This window comes from Macaca nemestrina, chromosome 10, assembly GCF_043159975.1.
Source record: "Macaca nemestrina isolate mMacNem1 chromosome 10, mMacNem.hap1, whole genome shotgun sequence".
In the NCBI taxonomy this organism is placed as follows: Eukaryota; Metazoa; Chordata; class Mammalia; order Primates; family Cercopithecidae; genus Macaca; species Macaca nemestrina.
The window spans coordinates 82,680,527-82,701,064 of NC_092134.1; the positions used below are offsets into that span (position 1 = coordinate 82,680,527).

At 42.1% G+C, this 20,538-nt stretch overlaps 1 protein-coding gene across 4 annotated transcripts in view; it reads right to left on the reverse strand.

Moving 5' to 3' along the window:
• Nucleotides 1-20,538, reverse strand: part of LOC105474366 (disco interacting protein 2 homolog B) — a 263,589-nt gene that overhangs the window by 31,194 nt on the left and 211,857 nt on the right. For all 4 annotated transcript variants that reach the window (XM_011728986.3, XM_011728988.2, XM_011728987.2 and 1 more), the window contains 8 exons: nt 19,825-19,905; nt 17,501-17,628; nt 15,606-15,720; nt 9,207-9,408; nt 5,448-5,557; nt 5,226-5,306; nt 2,871-2,994; nt 990-1,111 (listed from right to left, as the gene is read on the reverse strand). In XM_011728986.3, coding sequence (XP_011727288.1) covers nt 990-1,111; nt 2,871-2,994; nt 5,226-5,306; nt 5,448-5,557; nt 9,207-9,408; nt 15,606-15,720; nt 17,501-17,628; nt 19,825-19,905 — 963 coding nt within the window. The remainder of the gene's footprint in view (nt 1-989; nt 1,112-2,870; nt 2,995-5,225; nt 5,307-5,447; nt 5,558-9,206; nt 9,409-15,605; nt 15,721-17,500; nt 17,629-19,824; nt 19,906-20,538) is intronic.

Genomic DNA, 20,538 nt, shown 5'->3' on the forward strand with positions numbered 1-20,538 from the left:
GCTGATATAAGCTCTCACAGAAACTAGGTTCTCTTGCCCAGCTATACACAGAAATGCAAAGTGACCTACTTTGCCCACGAACTGCATCAACAGCAACTCCCCTCCCTGCTTTTCTGGCCCACTTTGTAGAATATAACAAGGGCATTTTGCTGAATTACACTTTGTAATAAAATCATCTATGGTGATCATGGCTTTTATATCGTGGGCTCCTTTTTTGCTGACAGAGCAGCAGTTCTCAGAGAAGCAAATGCTACATGAACTGGAATTTTGTAATCTATCAGCACTGGCCAAGGCTTCCCCTTGCTGTAAACACTAGGATCTGATGCAATACACACTTACCTTATTTTCTTTAACTCTCATACCCTATAAAGACTTCTATCATCTCCAGAGTAAGGTCTGGACACCTTTTAATGCTAAACCAAGTAAATTCACAAAAGTAACTAAAATAGAAGTGACCTGACACCACGGTTAATTCAGTTTGGCATTTAAAATCACCCAGATAATTTAGCAGGAAAAATATCAGACATCACATTTTAGACAGAAACTTTTTTTTTTTTTTTTTTTTTTTTTGAGACAGGGTCTGCTCAGGCTGGAGTGCGGTGGTGTAATCTCAGCTCACGTCTAACCTCCACCTCCCAGACTCAAGGGATCCTCCTGCCTCAGCCTCCTGAGTAGCTGCGACTACAGGCATGTGCCACAATGCCTGGCTACTTTTTGTGTTTTTGTTGGAGAAATACTAACAGCTGCTTCACCTCCTTAATGTTCATGATAACTGCATACAATTCTGCATCTCACCAATAACCACTTTCCCCCAGTTCCTTCGCTGAATAATGATGGTTGTTTTGGCTTGACTAACAAAAAGGAGGTAGTTTCCAGGAGACAAATTTGAATTCCTGACTTAACAAAATTGGAAAATTAGTAAGGATCCTTAGCTGTCTGAATCTGGATTTTAGGAGATGAGGACAAGGCAAGATACAGCTGGTACTTACATCAACAATCATTCGGACAGTGGGCAGCGTGGCCGTGAGGTTCTGAGCATGTGGAGGTCTGACCGTCACAGGTATACAGCCCGCATACAGGCAGCCATAGAAGGCAGCGATTAACTCAATGCCTGCAAGACAAAAGACCCTGTCAGGAGAGGCACTGAACTGCCTAAGAGCACTGAGAAACTAAAAGGCAAATTTTCCAAAACGGTTAAATCATGTGCAAGACAGGTTCTGTAGACCATAATTTAACAGAGACTCTAGCAGAAGATATTGAAAGTGAAAGAAGGAAGCATATAAAACTTTAGAAAATATAGAGAAAACAATTAACAAAAAAGGAAGAAAATCAGAAGTAAACTCCTGAAATATTTGTGAAGAAGGTATATTGATATTATTACTTTATATTACTCAGGAGAAGTAACTGGAGAAACCAGGAATGGTTAATTAGGAAAATAAAAGAATGGAGAAAGGAGAGGTAAGGAAGCCCTGAGCTTTTTAAAAATATTTAGAAGGCTGCTCTAAAAAGAACAATCAGACTTCTTAGATGTTGTTGAAGGGGTGTGAGTTTTAGGGAGCAAAGTATGACTCAGTCTGAGGACGACTTTGGGCAGAGGCCTCCTTAGGAAGAGCTCAGGTCCTTCCCCGTGGCCTCTCGCCAACTGACAGGTGCAAGGCCATCTCTTGGGCATACAATAGCGGGGACTGCTCTATCACGTGATCTTCTATGAAATCTCAGTATCTCGGTAAATAAGGCAGCGCATAAGAATCACAGAATGAGCCAGGCCTTGTGGCGCACACCTATAATCCCAGCACTTTGGAAGGTTGGGGCAGGTGGATCACCTGAGGTCAGGAGTTTGAGACGAGCCTGGCCAACATGCTGAAACCCCATCTCTACTAAAAATACAAAAATTAGCTGGGCATGGTGGCGGGTGCCTGTAATCCCAGCTACCCAGGAGGTTGAGGCAGGAGAATCACTGGAACCAGGGAGGCAGAGGTTGCAGTGGGCTGGGATCACGCCACTGCACTCCAGCCTGAGTGGCAGAGAGAGACTCCGTCTTAAAAATAAAATAAACAAAAAAATCACAGAACAATATGAAGTGTGGGGGGATAATAGGCCAAAAAAAGCTGGATGTATGAGTGGATTAGGTGACAGAAATAACGAAGGGAAGACTCAAATATTTCACCCAGAATTTTGAATCTTTATGCCAAATAATTCTGAACCCCTCTTACTATGAAGACAAGGTTGTTGAATTAAATCAGAACATGAAAGTAGCAATAACAAAAGAAGACTAAATCATAATATGAAAACTCACATCCCTTCAACAACATCTAAGAAGTCTGATTGCTCTTTATAGAGCAGCCTTCTAAATATTTTTTAAAAGCTCAGGGCTTGCTCACCTCTCCTATCTCCATTCTTTTATTTTCCTAGTTAACCATTCCCGGTTTCTGCAGTTATTCCTCCTGAGTAACATCAATCATAATATGAAAAATGTTCACAGAATTCACGCACAACATTTCTTTGGGGACTGGGTGAAATTGCCCCATTCCTGAACATTCACAGAAACAAAGCATCTGTTTTGAGAGTTTCCAAAAGCCAAGCAGCTGAAGACTTCATTCATTCATTATTTATTGAGTGACTTTTATGTGCCAGGCACTAATAGAAACATAAGGGTGCAAAAACAGACATGGTCCCAGGAGAGCCACTGTACTGCACAACGTGGGGGGTGAGGCTTGGTTCCCACTTCGGCCTGTGTGCATGGTCTTCTAAGTGTTGGGAAGTACACTGCCTGCAAGTCACAGAGAGCGGCCCTGAGTGCCTATCATCTTATAATTTGTAGTCAGTCTAGTATTGGAGCTTAAAGTCTAGTCTACCAATCCAATGCTTACCAGGTGGATAGAGCAACACCACATTATCTCCTGCATTTAGATGTCCCTTATCACCAAGAACGGCCGCAATCCTCTCTGCTCGTTTATGAAGCTGAAGGCAGCTGGCTGTGCATACAGCAGTTCCCTTTAAACAACAGAAAGGATAAGCGGGTCAAAGCTCAGAAAGCAAATAAACTATAATAAGCACAGCCAGTTCAACACCATACCTGAAAAAGGCTTGTGCCTTTGTAGATTATCCTTAGCAAATTATCAATTCTAGTGAAAATTCCCCTAAAATCAAAGACGTGTGGAGCTGGACAGGGTGGCTCACACCTGTAACCCTAGCACTTTGGGAGGATGAGGTGGGGGCACTGCTTGAGCCCAGGAGTTCAAGACAAGCCTTGGCAACATAGCAAGATCTCCTCTCCACTGAAAATACAAAAAAAATCAGTCAGGTATGGTGGTGGCACGTGCCTGTAGTCCCAGCTATTCAAGAGGCAGAAGTGGGAGGATCACTTGAGCCAATGCCTGGGCGACAAAGCGAGATTCTGTCTCCAAAAACAAACAAACAAACAAACAGATAGACAGACATGTATCGGATCCTTTTTTTTTCTTTTTTTTGTTCTGACATGGTCTTGCTGTTGCCCAAGCTGCAGTGCAGTTATGTAATCACAGCTTACTGCAGCTTGCAGCCTCCAACTCCAGGTTCAAGACATCCTCCTGCCTCATCCTTCCAAGAAGCTGGGATTATGGGCATGAGCCACCATGCCTGGCTGACATTTTTAAAAGAAATATGAGAACCTTAATGAATCCATGGGCTTGAAAAGCAGCTCACTTCATGTACAGATAGAGCAAGAAACTTCCCAAATTTTCTGTCATAAAAGTAATGGTTCTTAAGATTTTTAATGATTTTTCAATAAGATGCACAGTATATTCTTCTCATTAAGTTCTACTATTGTATACATTCCTCAAAAAAATAAAAATAAAAATCAGATTCCAGGGGAATGGGGGAGATGGGTATACTTTGGATAAGTCCCCTAAGAGCTCCAATAGGTACTTCCAGTCTTCCCCCTGCTGAGGAGAAATACTGCTATCCACATGGTCACAGACTTTGAGCCTGTGACTCAGCCATCAACACAAAAACTCAGCTGACTCCCACAGAATGCATAATTTTAAAATACAATATATAGGCCGGGCGTGGTGGCTCACACCTATAATCCTAGCACTTTGGGAGGCCGAGGAAGGTGGATCCTGAGGTCAGGAGTTCGAGACCAGCCTGACCAACATGTGAAACCCCATCTGTATCAAAAATATAAAAATCAGCTGGGCCTGGTGGTGGGCACCTGTAATCCCAGCTACTCGGGAGGCTGAGGCAGAAGAATCGCTTCAACCGGGGAGGCGGAGGCTGCAGTGAGCTGAGATCATGCCACTGCACTCCAGCCCAGGCGACAGAGCAAGACTCCATCTCAAAAAATATATGTGTATTTTTTCTTTTTATATATATTTATATATCATAATATATATAATATATAATATATAAATATATATATACTTTTTCTCTTTTTATTTTTGAGACAGGGTCTTGCTCTGTCGCCTGAGCTGGAGTGCAGTGGCACAATCTCGGCTCACTGCAACCTCTGCCTCCCGGGTTCGGGCGATTCTTCTGCCTCAGCCTCCCGAGTAGCTGGGATTACAGGCGCCCACCACCAGGCCCAGCTGATTTTTATATTTTTGGTAGAGACGGGGTTTCACATATTGGTCAGGCTGGTCTCGAACTCCTGACCTCATGTGATCCACCCGCCTCGGCCTCCCAAAGCTTTTGTGATTACAGGTGTGAGCCACCGTGCCCAGTCCTAAAATACAATATTATAACGAACCATCTGTCAGAAACCAGTAGTTAAATGTGCTCGTTAAGTAAATTTCAATTTGCTTTTTATCTGTTAGCAATAAATCATTTAATTATGTACCAGAAATAACTTAGGTTTTTAAAATGCTGGTCTGAGGTCATTTTCTTCCTGGCAGAAATCAAAGAATTAAAAGTCCAACTGGGTAAAAAAACTGTATGACATAACACATTTTGAACATCTGTGTATCTATGTAATTGCATTGTTGGCTCCATTTCTCCTATCATAATTGAATAAAGAAGACGTGCTTGTACCATAAGAAAAGAAAGTATTACATAGCACTCCAGGAGGTCTCATTCCAATCCTAAAGTGATTGCACAGTTTACCCTCATATGTCAAAGCAAGGAGAAAGCCATTAACTCCTTCTTCAGAGATGGCAACACAAATTTTCTGATGAAAGAAAGCGATCAAGAGTGCTTAAGATAGTCCTATAGTCGTCAGCTGATTAGATATACCATTGAATTTTTAATACCTTGGCATTTAACAGCATGAAGAGTACATGGTCAGGAGTCGCCTGGGCTCGCCACTGTAGGATCTCTGCCAGAAACTGGTGCTGAAGTCATAAACCAGAAAAAGGACTCAGGGTCAGCAACTTATAACAAGTCACATAATGTATCCCTCAGCTGCTACCTGCAGTACAAGTTCTGTCCTTGACTTGATTTCAGTAAGAAGGCAACATTTCAGGAACACTTACCTTCCTCACCAAATCATTCTCTTCTATTTGTCCCAGATCCCTTCCAGCAGCTTGTGCTATACGTTTTCCAGCAACCAGATTCCCAACCATCACGGAAGCAGGGCCTACACCTGTAAATAAATGCAAAACCCAACTCACTGGAGATGGCAATTCCAACTAAGTATCCAGAGCATTTCCAGACTGACCAAAACTGGTTCAAATATTCATCCAACAATACTGACTGAACATTCTTCTAGGCACTGGGAACCCAGGAGCAAATAGGGCAAGGAGCCTGCACTCTGGAGAAGGGTAACCAAGAAATACATACACAAATAAATAAACACAAATAGTGCAAAGTACTGGAAACAAACAAACAAACAGGAGGAACACAGGAGGGATAGGGACTGGGGTGGAGGGAAGCAGGCAGCTATTATAGTTTGGGGTATACAGAAAGTTTTCACACTGAGGAGGTGACAGCTGGTTGCACAAGCTCCTACTAATATTTTAATCTTCTCCAATCATAATAGAACCCTAAAAGAGGGCTTAACAATAAAGAATATCTGGCTTGGAAAGAAATTTGTCATCTACGAGGCCTGAGGGAGTTTATCTAGAATATTAAATTTGTTCAATTAAAAGTGAATAATAGCAGGGAATGGTGGCTTACACCTGTAATCACAGCACTTTGGGAGGCTCAGGCGGACAGATCACTTGAGCCCAGGAGTTTGAGACCAGCCTGGGCAACATGGCAAAACCCTGTCTCTACAAATACAAAAAGATTAGCCTGGTATGGAGGCAGACATCTTAAGTCCAGGCTACTTGGGAGGCTGAGGTGGGAGGATCGTTTGTGCCAGAGTTCAAAGCCGCAGTGAGCTGAGATTGTGCCACTGTACTCCAGCCTGGGCAACAGTGTTAAGACCCTGTCTCAAAAAAAGCAAAAACAAAAACAAAAACAAACTCAGGGGAAAAAATGTCAGCAATGCCAGGCATGGTGGCTTGCTCCTGTAATCCTACCAATTTGGGAGGCAGAGACGGCAGACCATGTGAGGCCAGGAATTTGAGACTATCCTGGCCAACATGGCAAAACCCCATCTCTACTAAAAATACAAAAATTAGCTGGGCGTGGTAGCTCACACCTGTAATCCCAGGTACTCAGGTGGTTGGATCCTGGATGGCAGAGGTTGCAGTGAGCTGGATCACGCCACTGCACTCCAGCCTAGGCAACAGAGCGAACTCTATCTCAAAAAAAAAAAAAAAAAAAAAAGGCAGCAATTGGTAAATCTAGGGTAGGTTACATGGGTGCTCCTCACCGTACTATTCTTCTAACTTTTCCATAGGTTCGACACTTCAAAATAAACAGGGGAGCCCACTCCCTCTCTAGAAAAAAGTGCTAGGCACTGTCCCCCTCTCTTCATGGTCACCGCCTTATGGAACTAAGAAGATGGCAAAAAGATGATTAAAAAAAGCTTATTGCCAGCTAGGTTTTAAATAAGGCTGATGCTATACTGTATTAATATTTAAAATGTTTTATTTGACCGGGCGCAGTGGCTCATGCCTATAATCCCAGCACTTTGGGAGGCCAAGGCGGGCGGATCACGAGGTCAGGAGATCGAGACCATCCTGGCTAACACAGTGAAACCCTGTCTCTACTAAAAATACAAAAAAAAAAATTAGCCAGGCGTGGTGGCGGGCACCTATAGTCCCAGCTACTCGGGAGGCTAAGGCAGGAGAATGGCATGAACCCAGGAGGCAGAAGTTGCAGTGAGCCAAGATGGCGCCACTGCACTCCAGCCTGGGCGACAGAGCGAGACTCCATCTCAAAAAAAAAAAAAAAAACCTTTTATTCTATCAAAATCTGCTGATCCTGAATATACTGAAACAAATGAAAGAAAAATCACTTAAATCATATAATCAATTTTCAAAGGGTAAATATTTGGGGAAGCTGGGTAAAGGATGTAAGGAAAATCTTTGCACCATGTGGCAACTTTTGTGTGTGAAATTATTTCAAAATGGAAAGTTTAAAAAATTTAAAAATAAAACCAAAAACTCAAAAAAGATAAAGTATTCCAATTGGTGAAAAGTTTTAGTCTACAAAGTCTCTACTACAATTTTAAGTAAATACGCAATATTACTCCCTAAGAAACTTCATGACAAATTATAGATATATCATGTTGGAGATAGCCTTTTAATACAGGCAGGGACTCAGAGTGTATTTCTGTAAACTGTGCAATCCAGGATTCACATTATAAAATTAATAAAGGCATGACATTTTAAAAAGTGAATTTTGCAGTAGTTTAAAACAATAAAACAAACTCAGCAGCAGTTCCTTGATGTTATTCTGTGTGCATTTCGTGAGTCTATGGGTCTATGGGTCACAGAGAACGAAAGATACTGAAAGCAGTAACTCCAGGAAGCTAATTCCAGACACTGCTGTACTGGTAAATATGCCTTCTGATTTTCCCATAAAATTCTGTAAACATCTTATGCCAAAAACTGCTAGTTATCAATTCCAGTATCTATTCTATTCTTCTTCCTTAATAACAGAACCCCCAGTTTTTAGCTGGACACACAGCTGGAATAAAGACTATATTCTTTAGTGTGGGAGGATAATACGTTAGAGGAAGTAACATGTGCAATTTCTAGAAAATATGTTAAAGGGAAGAGTATCCTTTCTTTATCTTTTCCTCCTATCTGCTGGCTGGGATGTAGAGGTTGAGGAGCCTAATGAGCCCTGGGGCAGTTGCTAATGATGGCTGTGGCAGATTATTTTATTTTCTCACAATCTTCCTTTCTTTCCTGTCCTAGTTATGTCTGGATGGGAGAAGTATACTTCTTGTTTAGGACAATGAAATGTTAGGACATGTGACACAAACAGAAGCTTTAAATATGCTCGTGTGGCTTGGCTTGATTTCTTGCTTCTGCCATCTGCCTTAAAAAACATACGGCCCAGGTAGCTGCTGGTCCCGTGATGAGGAGACACATGGAACAGCTCTGAACCTAACCTAAGCCTGGAGCCAAGTCAAGTCCAGTGGATTCCAGCCAAGCCAACCAGATCTACATCTCATGAGTAAACAGTAAATGCTTGCTACTTCAAGGCACTGAGTTTTAGGGTTATTTGTTCTGTAGCGTATCTATGGCAAGAGTTGACTGACAAAACACCAGAGCAAAAAGATGGGAAGCTAGAAGAACATGATCGAGGAGTGACTATCCTAGCCTTTGGACTACCTAGCTCTGAACTTTTTTTACCTGACAAAAATACAAGCTTGTTTCTTGCCTGAGCTGCTATTATGTTTTTCTGCAACTTGCAGCCAAGACTAGTCCTAACAAACACATTCTTTCTTTCTACAATAGCTCCAAAGGCATCTCAAGGATATCTTGGCCTCCGGGCTGCCTTAACACCTTTTCCATCTTCCCTTTCCTCTCCTTCTTTTTTGTTGAGACAGGGTCTGGTTCTGTCGCCCAGATTGGAGTGCAATGGCGCAATCTCGGTTTACTGCAACCTCCTAGGCTCAAGCCATCCTCTGTCAGACTCTGAAGTAGCTGAGACTACAGGTGTGCACCACCAGGCCTGGCTAATTTTTTTGCTTTTTTTTTTTTTTTTTTGTAGAGACCGGATTTTACCATGTTGCCCAGGTTGTTTTCGAACTCCTGGACTCATGCGATCCTCCCACCTTGGCCTCCCAAAGTCTTTGTAAACTAATTCTAGAGAAAGAATCACACTGAGAGAACCCAGCTTCTTGAAGTTGGAATTTCAGTGCCAGGTCTTGGAAGCCAGCATATTACCTGGTTGTTTTTGCCGGGGCTTTGGCAAGTTTGTCACACATGTATGTGGGCACATGAGGATATTGCAAGGATGCAGCGATCCCTCCAGAAAGAGTTGTTTCGTCTGAGATATATGAATTCCTCCTAGTGGAGTTTTTGGCAATGTATTGGCCGGCACCAGAGCAAGACAATAAACCCCCACTTGATGAATGCTATCGATCGCCTAGAAAAATACAAACAAAAATACTCAATGAGATCACTTCTATTACATTTGACATATTCCTGGTATAATCCGTTATTTTACTCTACCATTTTTCTTGCTCTACCCATTCTAGATCTAGAATCTGGTAGATCATTAAGATTCCATATATCTAGAGATTTAAATATAATCATTAAGATAATACACATCTTTCAGCTGTGGCAGAGATTACAAGAAGAGAGGTAAGATACAATCTAAATGGACAAAGGTGGATACTGACTTGTAACTCTCAGTATGTTCTCTTTTTAAGTTTTTATTCTTTTTAGAGACAGGGTCTCACTCTGTCAGCTAGGGTGGAATGCAATGGCATAAGCCATGACAGCCCCAAACTCCTAAGCTCAAGTGATCCTCCTGCCTCAGCCTCCCAAGCAGCTGGGACTACAGAGATGCACCACTGCACCTGCCTAATTTAAAATACCTTTTTTTCTTTTCTTCTTCTTTTTTTTTTTTTTTTTAATTTTAAGGTTTTTGGAGAGATGGGGTCTCACTGTGCTGCCTAGGCTGGTCTTGAACTCCTGGTCTCAAGTGATGCTCCCACCTTGGCCTCCCAAAGTGCTGAGATTACTGTCATAAGCCACCATGCCCAGCCAATATGTTCTCTCTTAAGTAATAATGTCAAAAACCTATAAATTTGTTTTGGTTCCTTTAATCTTTTAGCTATCAGCCAACAACGCCTAATTAAACAGAGGTAAGGCATTTTTATTATGAACACAACAGCACTCTCTAAAGGAGCCCCCACTTAAGTGATTCACCATGTCACCATGCACCTCCTCTGAAAACCATCTGGGGTGAGGCCCACAGCACACCGAGCATTGGAGGCCACAAGCTACCCCGAGCGTACCTGTGCTCGCAGCCATGTAACTGCATGTTTACTTAAAGTCAGCTGTGTTTCTACACTGTTTGACAGCTGTTCTTGTTTTCACACAATGTAATTAAATATTATGTTAACTGACAAAATACAAATGCAAAAACACAGAAGGAGCTATGCTTTGGAAAGATACACTAAAAGGGAGCTCCTGAAAAACCACTGATCATAGGTCAGGCAAGTTAATCCTGAAGTGAAGACATCCACTCAATCATTTTTCAAATACCCACATTCTGGTGCTAACTTTACAGAAAATAAAACCAGGCTGGCTATGGTGGCTCATACCTGTCATCTAGGCACTTTGGGAGGCCAAGGTGAGAAGATAGTTTGAGTTCAGGAGTTTGAGATCAGCCTGGGCAACATGGCAAAACCCCATCTCTATATTTTAATTTAAAAAAAAAAATTAAAAAGAAAAATGAGAAACTGAAGACAATGCATTTTGATATAGTTTATGGACGTAAGTGGACCTGGACCTCAAGTTGGTATATTCGTAATCACACTTCTCTACATCCAAGGAATACACATGTAGATATTTTCTATTAAAATTTAATACTTGAAGAATTTCTCATTATTATGAAACCCATCAACTTTTTTTTTTTTTTTTGAGTCAGAGTCTTGCATTGTTGCCACGCTGGAGTGCAATGGCGCGATCTTGGCTCACTGCAACCTCCGCCTCCTGGGTTAAGCAATTCTCCTGCCTCAGCCTCCAGAGTAGCTGGGATTACAGGCGCCTGCCACCCCGCCCGGCTAATTTTTTGCATTTTTATTAGAGACGGGATTTCACTATGTTGGCCAGGCTGGTCTCGAACTCCTGACTTCGTGATCCACCTGCCTTGGTCTCCCAAAGTGCTGGGATTTCAGGCATGAGCCACTGTGCCCAGCCTTTTTTTTTTTTTTTTTTTTTTTGAGATGGAATCTCGTTTTCTCTCCCAGGCTGAAGTGCAGTGGCACAATCTCAGGTCACCACAACCTCCACCTCCTGGGTTCAAACAATTTTCCTGTCTCAGCCTCTCCAGTATCTGGGATTACAGACATTTGCCACCACATCGGGCTAATTTTTGTTTTTTTTTTTTTTTTTTTTTTTTTGTTTTTTTTTTTTTTTTTTTTTTTTTGAGACGGAGTCTCGCTCTGCCGCCCAGGCTGGAGTGCAGTGGCTGGATCTCAGCTCACTGCAAGCTCCGCCTCCCGGGTTCACGCCATTCTCCTGCCTCAGCCTCTCGAGTAGCTGGGACTACAGGCGCCCGCCACCGCGCCCGGCTAGTTTTTTGTATTTTTTAGTAGAGACGGGGTTTCACCGTGTTAGCCAGGATGGTCTCGATCTCCTGACCTCGTGATCCGCCCGTCTCGGCCTCCCAAAGTGCTGGGATTACAGGCTTGAGCCACCGCGCCCGGCCTAATTTTTGTATTTTTAGTAGAGACAAGGTTTTAACACATTGGCCAGGCTGGTCTTGAACTCCTGACCTCAAGTGATCCGCCCGCCTCGGCCTCCCAAAGTGCTGGGATTACAGACGTGAGCCATCCTGCCTGGCTAAAACTGACCACCTGTTAATACTAGTTAGGAGGTTTCTACCATATTACCCATAGGTCTTACTGAACAAGAGATACAATCTTAGAAGTAGAGTGGACTCACAGTTATGCATGTATGTATGTATGTATGAATGACAGGGTCTTGCTCTGTCATCCAGGCTGGAGTGCAATGGTATGACCATAGCTCACTGTAACCTCAAATTGCTGGGCTCAAGTGATCCTCCTGCCCCAACCTCTCAAGTAACTGGGACCACAAGCAGTGCATTCAGCTAATTTATTTATTCATTTGTTTATTCTTTGCAGAGACTCTCGCTCTATTGTCCCAGGCTGGTCTCGAACTCAAGTGACCCTCAGCTTCAGCTTCCCAAATTGTTGGGACTAGAAGCGTGAGCCACCATGTGTGGCCAAGGCCTTTTATTAAAACAATTTAAGGGGCCAGGCACAGTGACTCACACCTGTAATACCAGCACTTTGGGAGGCCGAGGTGGGTGGATCTCCTGGGGTCAGGAGTTTGAGACCACCCTGGCCAGCGTGGCGAAACCCCGTCTCTACTAAAAATACAAAAATTAGCTAGGTGTGGCGGCGGGTGCCTGTAATCCCAGCTACTTGGGAGGCTAAGGCAGGAGAATTGCTTGAACCTGGGAGGCGGAGGTTGCAGTGAGCCGAGATCATGCCACTGTACTCCAGCCTGGAGACAAGAGTGAAACTCCATCTCAAAAACAAAACACACCAAACCAAAACAAACAAACAAACAAAAAACAATTTAAAAGGGCAAAAGAATAAACTTGAAAATCACAATCCTCAGACTATCCTACCAACCAACACAGATGACTGGGAAATGGATAGTCTGGCAGAGTTCCTAAGTTTCTGTTTTTTTAGAATACACGGAAAGTTAGCAAATGTGCTACATGTAGCCTGAATTCCTCATTAAAAACACATGTGATAAGTCATCTACTAACTGCCTTTCCTTAGAAGGTGCTGAGTTAGGTATTTAGTTTATATTATACACAGACCTGGAATTCAACCACCTCTGGCCTTTAATCTATTAGAATACATGGTGTCATTTACTGTTCTACTATGGACTCAAATGCTCCAAGCTGATAAGTTACAAAGACTGCGAAAAGAATGGCCTGTTATCTCATGCCCAAATCGGAACCCAAATGACTTTCACAAGAGTTTGGATTAGTAAATTGGCACTGTAGTTAATTCCTATAGTTGCTTTCCAGGGAAAAGTAACAAATATCTTGGGAAATGTCAGGTATACTCACTTTTCTATAATAGAAGAAAACGTGTAATTCACCAAAGGTTCTACCATTATATGCCCCAAAGCTCATTCTGAACAAAATAAGGTTTCTGTCTGAAAATATGATTGGTATGAAAAATATTCTCTTTGCACATCTGCCCCTTAGCCATCTTTCAGAGATCTGCCCCATTGTACCTTCTTCATAGTCTTTCCTGACTAGTCTATCTTCAGTATATTTTCTTTTCTGATTTTCTACTACAAAGAGCCTATGCCATATCAGCTGATAATTCAGAATTGCAGACGCTGAGATAGAAAGAAATATTAAAAGTCATCTAGCAGCCAGGTGAGGTGGCTCACGCCTGTAATCCCAGCACCTTGGGAGGCTTGAGGTGGGTGGATCACCTGAGGTCAGGAGTTTGAGACCAGCCTGGCCAACATGGTGAAAACCCATCTCTACTAAAAATACAAAAAAATTAGCTGGGCATGGTGGTGGGTGCCTGTAATTCCAGCTACTCAGGAGGCTGAGACAGGAGAATCGCTTGAACCCAGGAGGCGGAGGTTGCAGTGAGTCAAGACCGTGCCATTGCACTCTACCCTGGGCAACGAGAGAGAAACTCTGGCTCAAAAAAAAAAAAAAAAGGTAATCTAGCAATACCACCATCTCATGCTTGCATTGTTTCTACAACATTGCTATTAACTAGCAGTTAATAAATTCAAGTTCCCCAAGTAGAGAAGTTACAGACCTCGGGAACACTTCCACTGATACCTAAGTATAGCAAGGACAGGCCACACTTTCTTTGGACCGTCCACTTAGCCAACAAATATTTACTGAGCCTACTACGACATCTACTAGCATGGCTATTGGGCTCTGGGGATTGAGCCCTGAACAAGAGAGACAAAAAATTCTTCATCTTGCCTTATATTATACTGGATATAGAAAACAATACATATAAACATACAAGATGTTAAGTGCTAAGTAGAAAAATAAAGAAGAGTGAAGGGACAGAGAATGAAAGGGAATATTAATTGAGAGGCAGCGGCCCTCTCTAATTGGAGACTATTCTTATAATTTTTTATTTTTCGAGACATGGGTTTCTGCTGTGTTGCACAGGTTGAAGTATAGTAGCTATTCACAGGTGCAACCATAGTGCACTACAGCCTCCACCTCCTGGGCTCAAGCAATCCTCCCACCTCAGCTTTCTGAGTAGCTGGGGCTACTGGTGCCTGTCACAGCACCTGGCTCATTATTACTATCATTATTATTCCTATTATTATGTTATTTTGAGCCAGGGTCTTCCTCTGTCACCCAGGCTAAACTGTAGTGGCATGATCATAGCTCACTGCAGTGCTGACCTACTGGGCTCAAGTGATCCTCCCACCTCAGCCTTTCAAGTAGCTGGGATCACAGGTGTACACAACTACACCTGGATAATTTTTTTTTTTTCTTTTTTTTTTTTGAGACAGAGTCTCGCTCTGTCGCCCAGGCTGGAGTGCAGTGGTGTGATCTCGGCTCACTGCAAGCTCTGCTTCCCGGGTTCATGCCATTCTCCTGCCTCAGCCTTTCCAGTAGCTGGGACTACAGGCGCCTGCCACCATGCCCAGCTAATTTTTTTTTTTTTTTTGTATTTTTAGTAGAGAGTGGGTTTCACTGTGTTAGCCAGGATGGTCTCGATCTCCTGAACTCATGATCCACCCAACTCAGCCTCCCAAAGTGCTGGGATGACAGGCGTGAGCCACCGCCTGGATAATTTTTTTAAAAATTTTGGTAGGGATGGATAATAACAATCACCATCATTATTTACTGAGTGCAGGTACTATATACTTCAATTAATTACCTCATTTAATCCTTCCAAATAGCTCTATAAAACAGATAATTTTATCCCACTTTGCAGGTTAGGAAACAAACTCAGTGAGGTTAAATGACTTGCCCAAGGGCACATACCTGGTAAGAAATGGAGCTGGGATTCCAAGTCTATGATTCCAAGCGAAGACTAGGCTCTTGTCATCAATCTAGCCTGCTCCCCACCACAGACATATTGCTTAGACTGAGCCCAAAGCATTCTCCTTCCCTCATGGTTTATCTCACCTAGCATCTCTAGCCCCACAGGAAAGCTCCTTCAGAGTAAGGCTAATAGCTGTATTTTCTTGGATCCCTCACACCGTCGGCACCACTTATGACACACAGTAAAACTGTGGCTGACTGTTGACAAGTGGATTGATTACTGCCAGAGATGTGTTCCACATATGACAGTTAAAACTTTCACAAGTAGTAAACACTCAGGCATGAATGAATTTGCTGAGGCAAGTCAATTCCATTGTTTTTGGCAACCTGAGCAGAAAAATACTATGTAGTCCACAAGGAGAAATGGTATTAATTATCTGATTTTGCTAATAGTACCCAGAATATGTGAGCAATGATTGGCAAGAAAAAATAAGGTGGCATTACTGGCTGATCGAAGAAAATGAAATGCTTAGGCAGTGGTTGCTGCCACTGCTGACCTGATACAGACCCCAAGGTGTGCTCACCTGCAGCACGCGGCTCATCCACTGGAAACTATCTTCCTCGGAAGCGTCAGGTCTTTGTTCCGCAACCACCACAATGCGCTCATCATAAAATACAGACACAGAAAACACAGCAATTCTAAGAGAGACAGATCAAACACATCAGGACTCCCTTCACAACCAGTCCTATTTGCTTTGTTTAACTGGAATTACAGAGAGGAGACAACCCCACCATGCTACCCGAAATGAGTAGCTTAGAAAAGAAAATGTCATAATCATTACTCTCAAAATGAGCATTCATTCATTTAAATAATATGTATTAAGCACAACTGTCATGAATGTTGGGACATAGTGGTAAATAAGACAACGTTCTTGTCTTTGTGGCACTTATGTGTTAGAGACAGAACAAACACATAAATACAGAATAATGCCATGTTGCAATATACAAGGGGTGGAGTGGTGTGTAGGGTGGCGTATTACTGAGGGCAGGGTGGCTGGGGGGCGCCTCCCTGAGGAGCGGACATTGGAGCAGAGACCTGAATGAGGTGAGGACGCGAGCCACGCGAAGATCTGGAGGAAGAGGTTTCCGGGCAGAAGGAACGGAAAGCGAAAAGGTTCTGAGGTAGGGACGAGCTTGGCAGGTTTGAGGAACAGCAAGAAGGCCAGTGTGCCTGGAGCAAAGTGGTGAAGCAGAGACGGGGAGGGAGAGAGGTCAGACCCAGGCCAGGGCAGATCACAGTGGACCTGAGAGGCCATGGGAGAGAGGATGAAGTTGGTTCTGAGGGAGGTCTCCGCTCAAATGTCCCCTTACTAGTGAGGCACTCTCAGGCCACCTCATAGAAACTGGCAGGCCACCCCCACCCCCATGTGTTTTTCTCCACAGCACTTGTCACTGTCTCACACGTTATCTATTGCCCTGTTTATGTGGTTCCTGTCTGTTTCCCACAACAAGCATGTGAGCTTCACAAGGACAGAGACTTGGCCTGTTTTGTTCACTGCCGCAGCCGGAGCCTCCAGGACAGTGGCACAGTGTTGGCACCCAGTGAATATTTGTTGAATGAATGCATGAAAGAATGGGAAGGCACCAGAGAGCAGAGTCTGCCGGCATGCCTGCCTGACACCCTCCTTCGTTCCTTCCACACACATTCACCCAACACCTACCAGGTGTCCGGCACTACCGATTGCTGGGATATGACTGTGACCAAAGGCAGGTATAGTGCCCCATGGACTTTACATCTCATAGGAAGCCACACCACTACAAAAAAACTATACATTTCAGAAACTGTTTCATTAATTTTTCTTCTTAAAGGGACACCAAGTTTGCCTTAAAGAGATACATCCATGATTGCAAACTGCTGAATAGGACATCAACCACTCAAATATGTAGCAAATATCTTTTCTTACATTAATAAGCAAAGAAAAAGATATCTAATTGACTTTGTCCATGGAATCTGAAATTATGTACTATCTCAATCCCCACATTAAAATCATATAATTTAATCAGAAACAAGAGAAACAATTCTTAGATGTAAATGCCTAAAGAGTAGCATCTATCTCAATTAGTCTGAATGGCACTACTTTTGCATTGAAGAAATGTAGGAAGTTAATGTTTTAGAATTCTCCTCAGTCCTCAGGATTCAACAAATGGTAATACTTTAAATCTGAAGTAGAGGATATAGTTGCATCTTAATCCTCTTAGTTACAGCTGAAGAACCAGATGTTGTGAAATATATATTAAAAGCCAGGCTAAGAAGAAGAAGAAGAAGAAGAAAAAAAAAAAAGCCAGGCTTATGCAATACTTAAAAAAAACAATGTGATCACTTGGAAAGAGAACCGACAAAATACAACTGAAATCACTATGTGAAGATCTATTTAGATTCCATTAAAAGGTGCTAACATCTGAATTTTGTACTACTCACCTTCCTCTATAAACAGTCTTTATTGCCTCTACAGCCAATCCAGTAGCAACAATGTCATCAGCGTTATGTCTCCGACCACTAACCATCAGTAAGCCATCCATTTTCCCAACCACGAACACCAAACTACCCTGAAAGGTAATGATGATTTGCCTTGATTTCCATGATTTAAACAATGAAACAGACATCTTTTAACTTCCCGCCTTTAGATAAATCTCATTTAAAAAATATTAAAAAGACAACTGCCATATTTTGTGGATTCTAGAGAAACCGTTTCACACCCTGGTATCTCTGAAATCAGCTGGGAAAAGAGTGGCATCTTAGAGCCAATGAGTTCTCACAGGATACCTAAGAAGGGAATTTACTCATATTTATTTTAGGGAGGAACTTTATAAGAAAACAACTAGGATTCCACCCAAGCATAGTTGATTTTCCCAGCCATGATTTATGTGTTAGTTTGCTTATGTTTCTATTCAGAGGATACAGAGGAAGAAAAATGTATTCATTTACTATTGGAATTTGGAGGAGATTAAAACAGCTTAAATAGGAGAATGACCGCTTCAGGTTGGTAAGGGTAATGCTGTTTCCATCTGGCAAGATTAGAACTAGGCTAATAAAGAAAAGTCTAAGGAACGCAGTAGGTGCCTTTCTTTTCCAATAAGAAAACAGAGCAGCAGGGAACTACTATCAAATCCCCAAAAGCATCACTGTATAATCTTCCCAGACTCATTTGCAGCAAATTAACTTTTCTCATTCATTACAGAATTCCTAAATTTCTTAGTCCATTTACATATATTCGCCTACCTAGTAGTTATCTCCATGTGAATGTCACTCACTGATTTACTGAGCACAATGTACCCTACACAGTGACTGGGCCGTGTAAGACATAACCCATCTCCTCAACAAGCTACTGGTTCAACCTGTATGTCAGGAAAAAAGCAGCCATTTCCAACAGAGGCTGAAAAGCTATGGTGTTGGTAAGAGAATGAGACAGTCGCTGCCATTCCTTCAATGTCCATTTCTCCATTTTGTTCACAGTAGGATAATTTTCACCTGGGCATGGTTGACCAAAATAAAGACTACATTCCAGTCTCCCTTGCAGCTAGGTGTGGCTGTAGAACTAGTTCAGACCAATAAAAGAAAGTGTTGCACAGCAGCTTCAGGGAATCTTCCTTTAAAGAAGAGGACTGCACCTTTCCCTGTTTCTTGGAATGCAGATGAGAGGCTTGGAGCTCCATCTTGGACCTCAATCATGGAGCTGTAAGCTAAAAGGAGGTGGGTCTCTGAGAATTTCCTGGTGCTAAGTGAAAAAGTCAAGAGTGATTCTCCTAGATCTATGTCCTCACCCACCCTGCCCCTCCATAAATGGCAAGGAAGAAATAAAATAAAATTAGATCTCTTATATGACTGAAGATGTTAAGTGGAAAAGAAGAGAGGGTAGGAGGTAATTAGAGATGAATGGAGGGATATGGGCTTAGTTAGGAATAATGACTATTACTTACAAAATAAAATCCTACTTCCCATGATGTCATGCAAAGCCCCTCCATGACCTAGAGCTCTGCCATCCTCAGGCTCATCAAGTTTGTTTTTGTTGTTTGAAATGAAGTCTTGCTCTGTTGCCCAGGTTGGAGCACAGTGGTGTGATCTCCACGTCCCAGGGTTCAAGCGATTTTCTTACCTCAGCCTCCCAAGTAGCTGGAATTACAGTCACACGCCACCACACCCAGCTTATTTTTGTATTTTTAGTAGAGACAGGGTTTTGCCATGTTGGCCAGCCTGGTCTCAAACTCCTGACCTCAGGTGATCCGCCCACCTCGGCCTCCCAAACTGCTGGGATTACAGGCGTGAGCCATCACGCCCAGCCCAAACTGTTTTCACTCAAAGGATTTACTATTACACATCACATAGTGCCAATCGTTTACATGAAGATGCTCTGTACACTATTTATTATAGTTTGTCTTTGCTACTGAAGATAACTTTTTTCAGCACGCTCTAACTTATTGCAACATGTTAATCAAATCAGAGAGAGATAGTGAGAATAAGTGAAAAGAGTTCTGAAAATAAAAAAATGTCTCATTATATCTTCTGACCTCAGTGGGGAAAAAAAGAAAATAAAAAATGTCTTAGTTTGAAGGAGTCAAATGAATCTGGGTAGTGGAAATGATAAACACTAATTCATTTTACGACATCCTTACAAGAACTGCTCTAAATATAAGTGAAGTGATTCTGTAAAACTCTTGGACTAATCAGAATTTGTTCTGTTCTGTGAATTAAAGTCCAAATATTTGGATCAAATGTAACAAAATCAACATGAGAGCATCACTTACCGGCCCTACAAACCCCAGCAATCCTGATCGGATGAATGGCACATCCCCAACAGGAGAGCCTGCAGAATTCACTGGAATTACCTAACAGACAAAATGAAGTGAAAAACTTTGCTTTTTCTTAGAAAGTATATGTGATTTGTAAAAAGTGTTATTAAAATACATGCTCAGTGAAAAAGTAATGTAATAGTGAATCCAGTAATTCCATCCCTTTTAAAGAGATAACAAATAATTACAATTTATTATCTCTCTGGACTTTTAAGAAGATATAAACATGTATACATAAATATATAAATATATGTATATATAAATAAATGTACTGAGTTTTTTTTTCAAACAGATATTATACTTCTTGCAACTTGTTTTTCTACAAAGTATATCTCAGATACCCTTCCAAGTTAGTAAGAGTTGACTTAGCCCACTTTGTAAAATAGCTCTGTAATATGCCATTTCATGGGGGACAGGACAGCATAGTCATTGGTGTCAATTCAATTTCTGGCTCTGCCACTTACTAGTAACATAGACTTTGGGCAAGTGCCTGGATTTTTCTGAACCTCTGTTTTGCAGCCATTTAATGGAGTACTCTGTGCCTCTCACAGGCTTGGAGTAAAGATTAAGGAATGCAAACAGATTTGCAGAAACAAGTATGGTATCTGACCCAGAGTCAGTATTCAGGAAATGGTAGCTATTAGAATGTAACCAGTCTTTTATTACAGC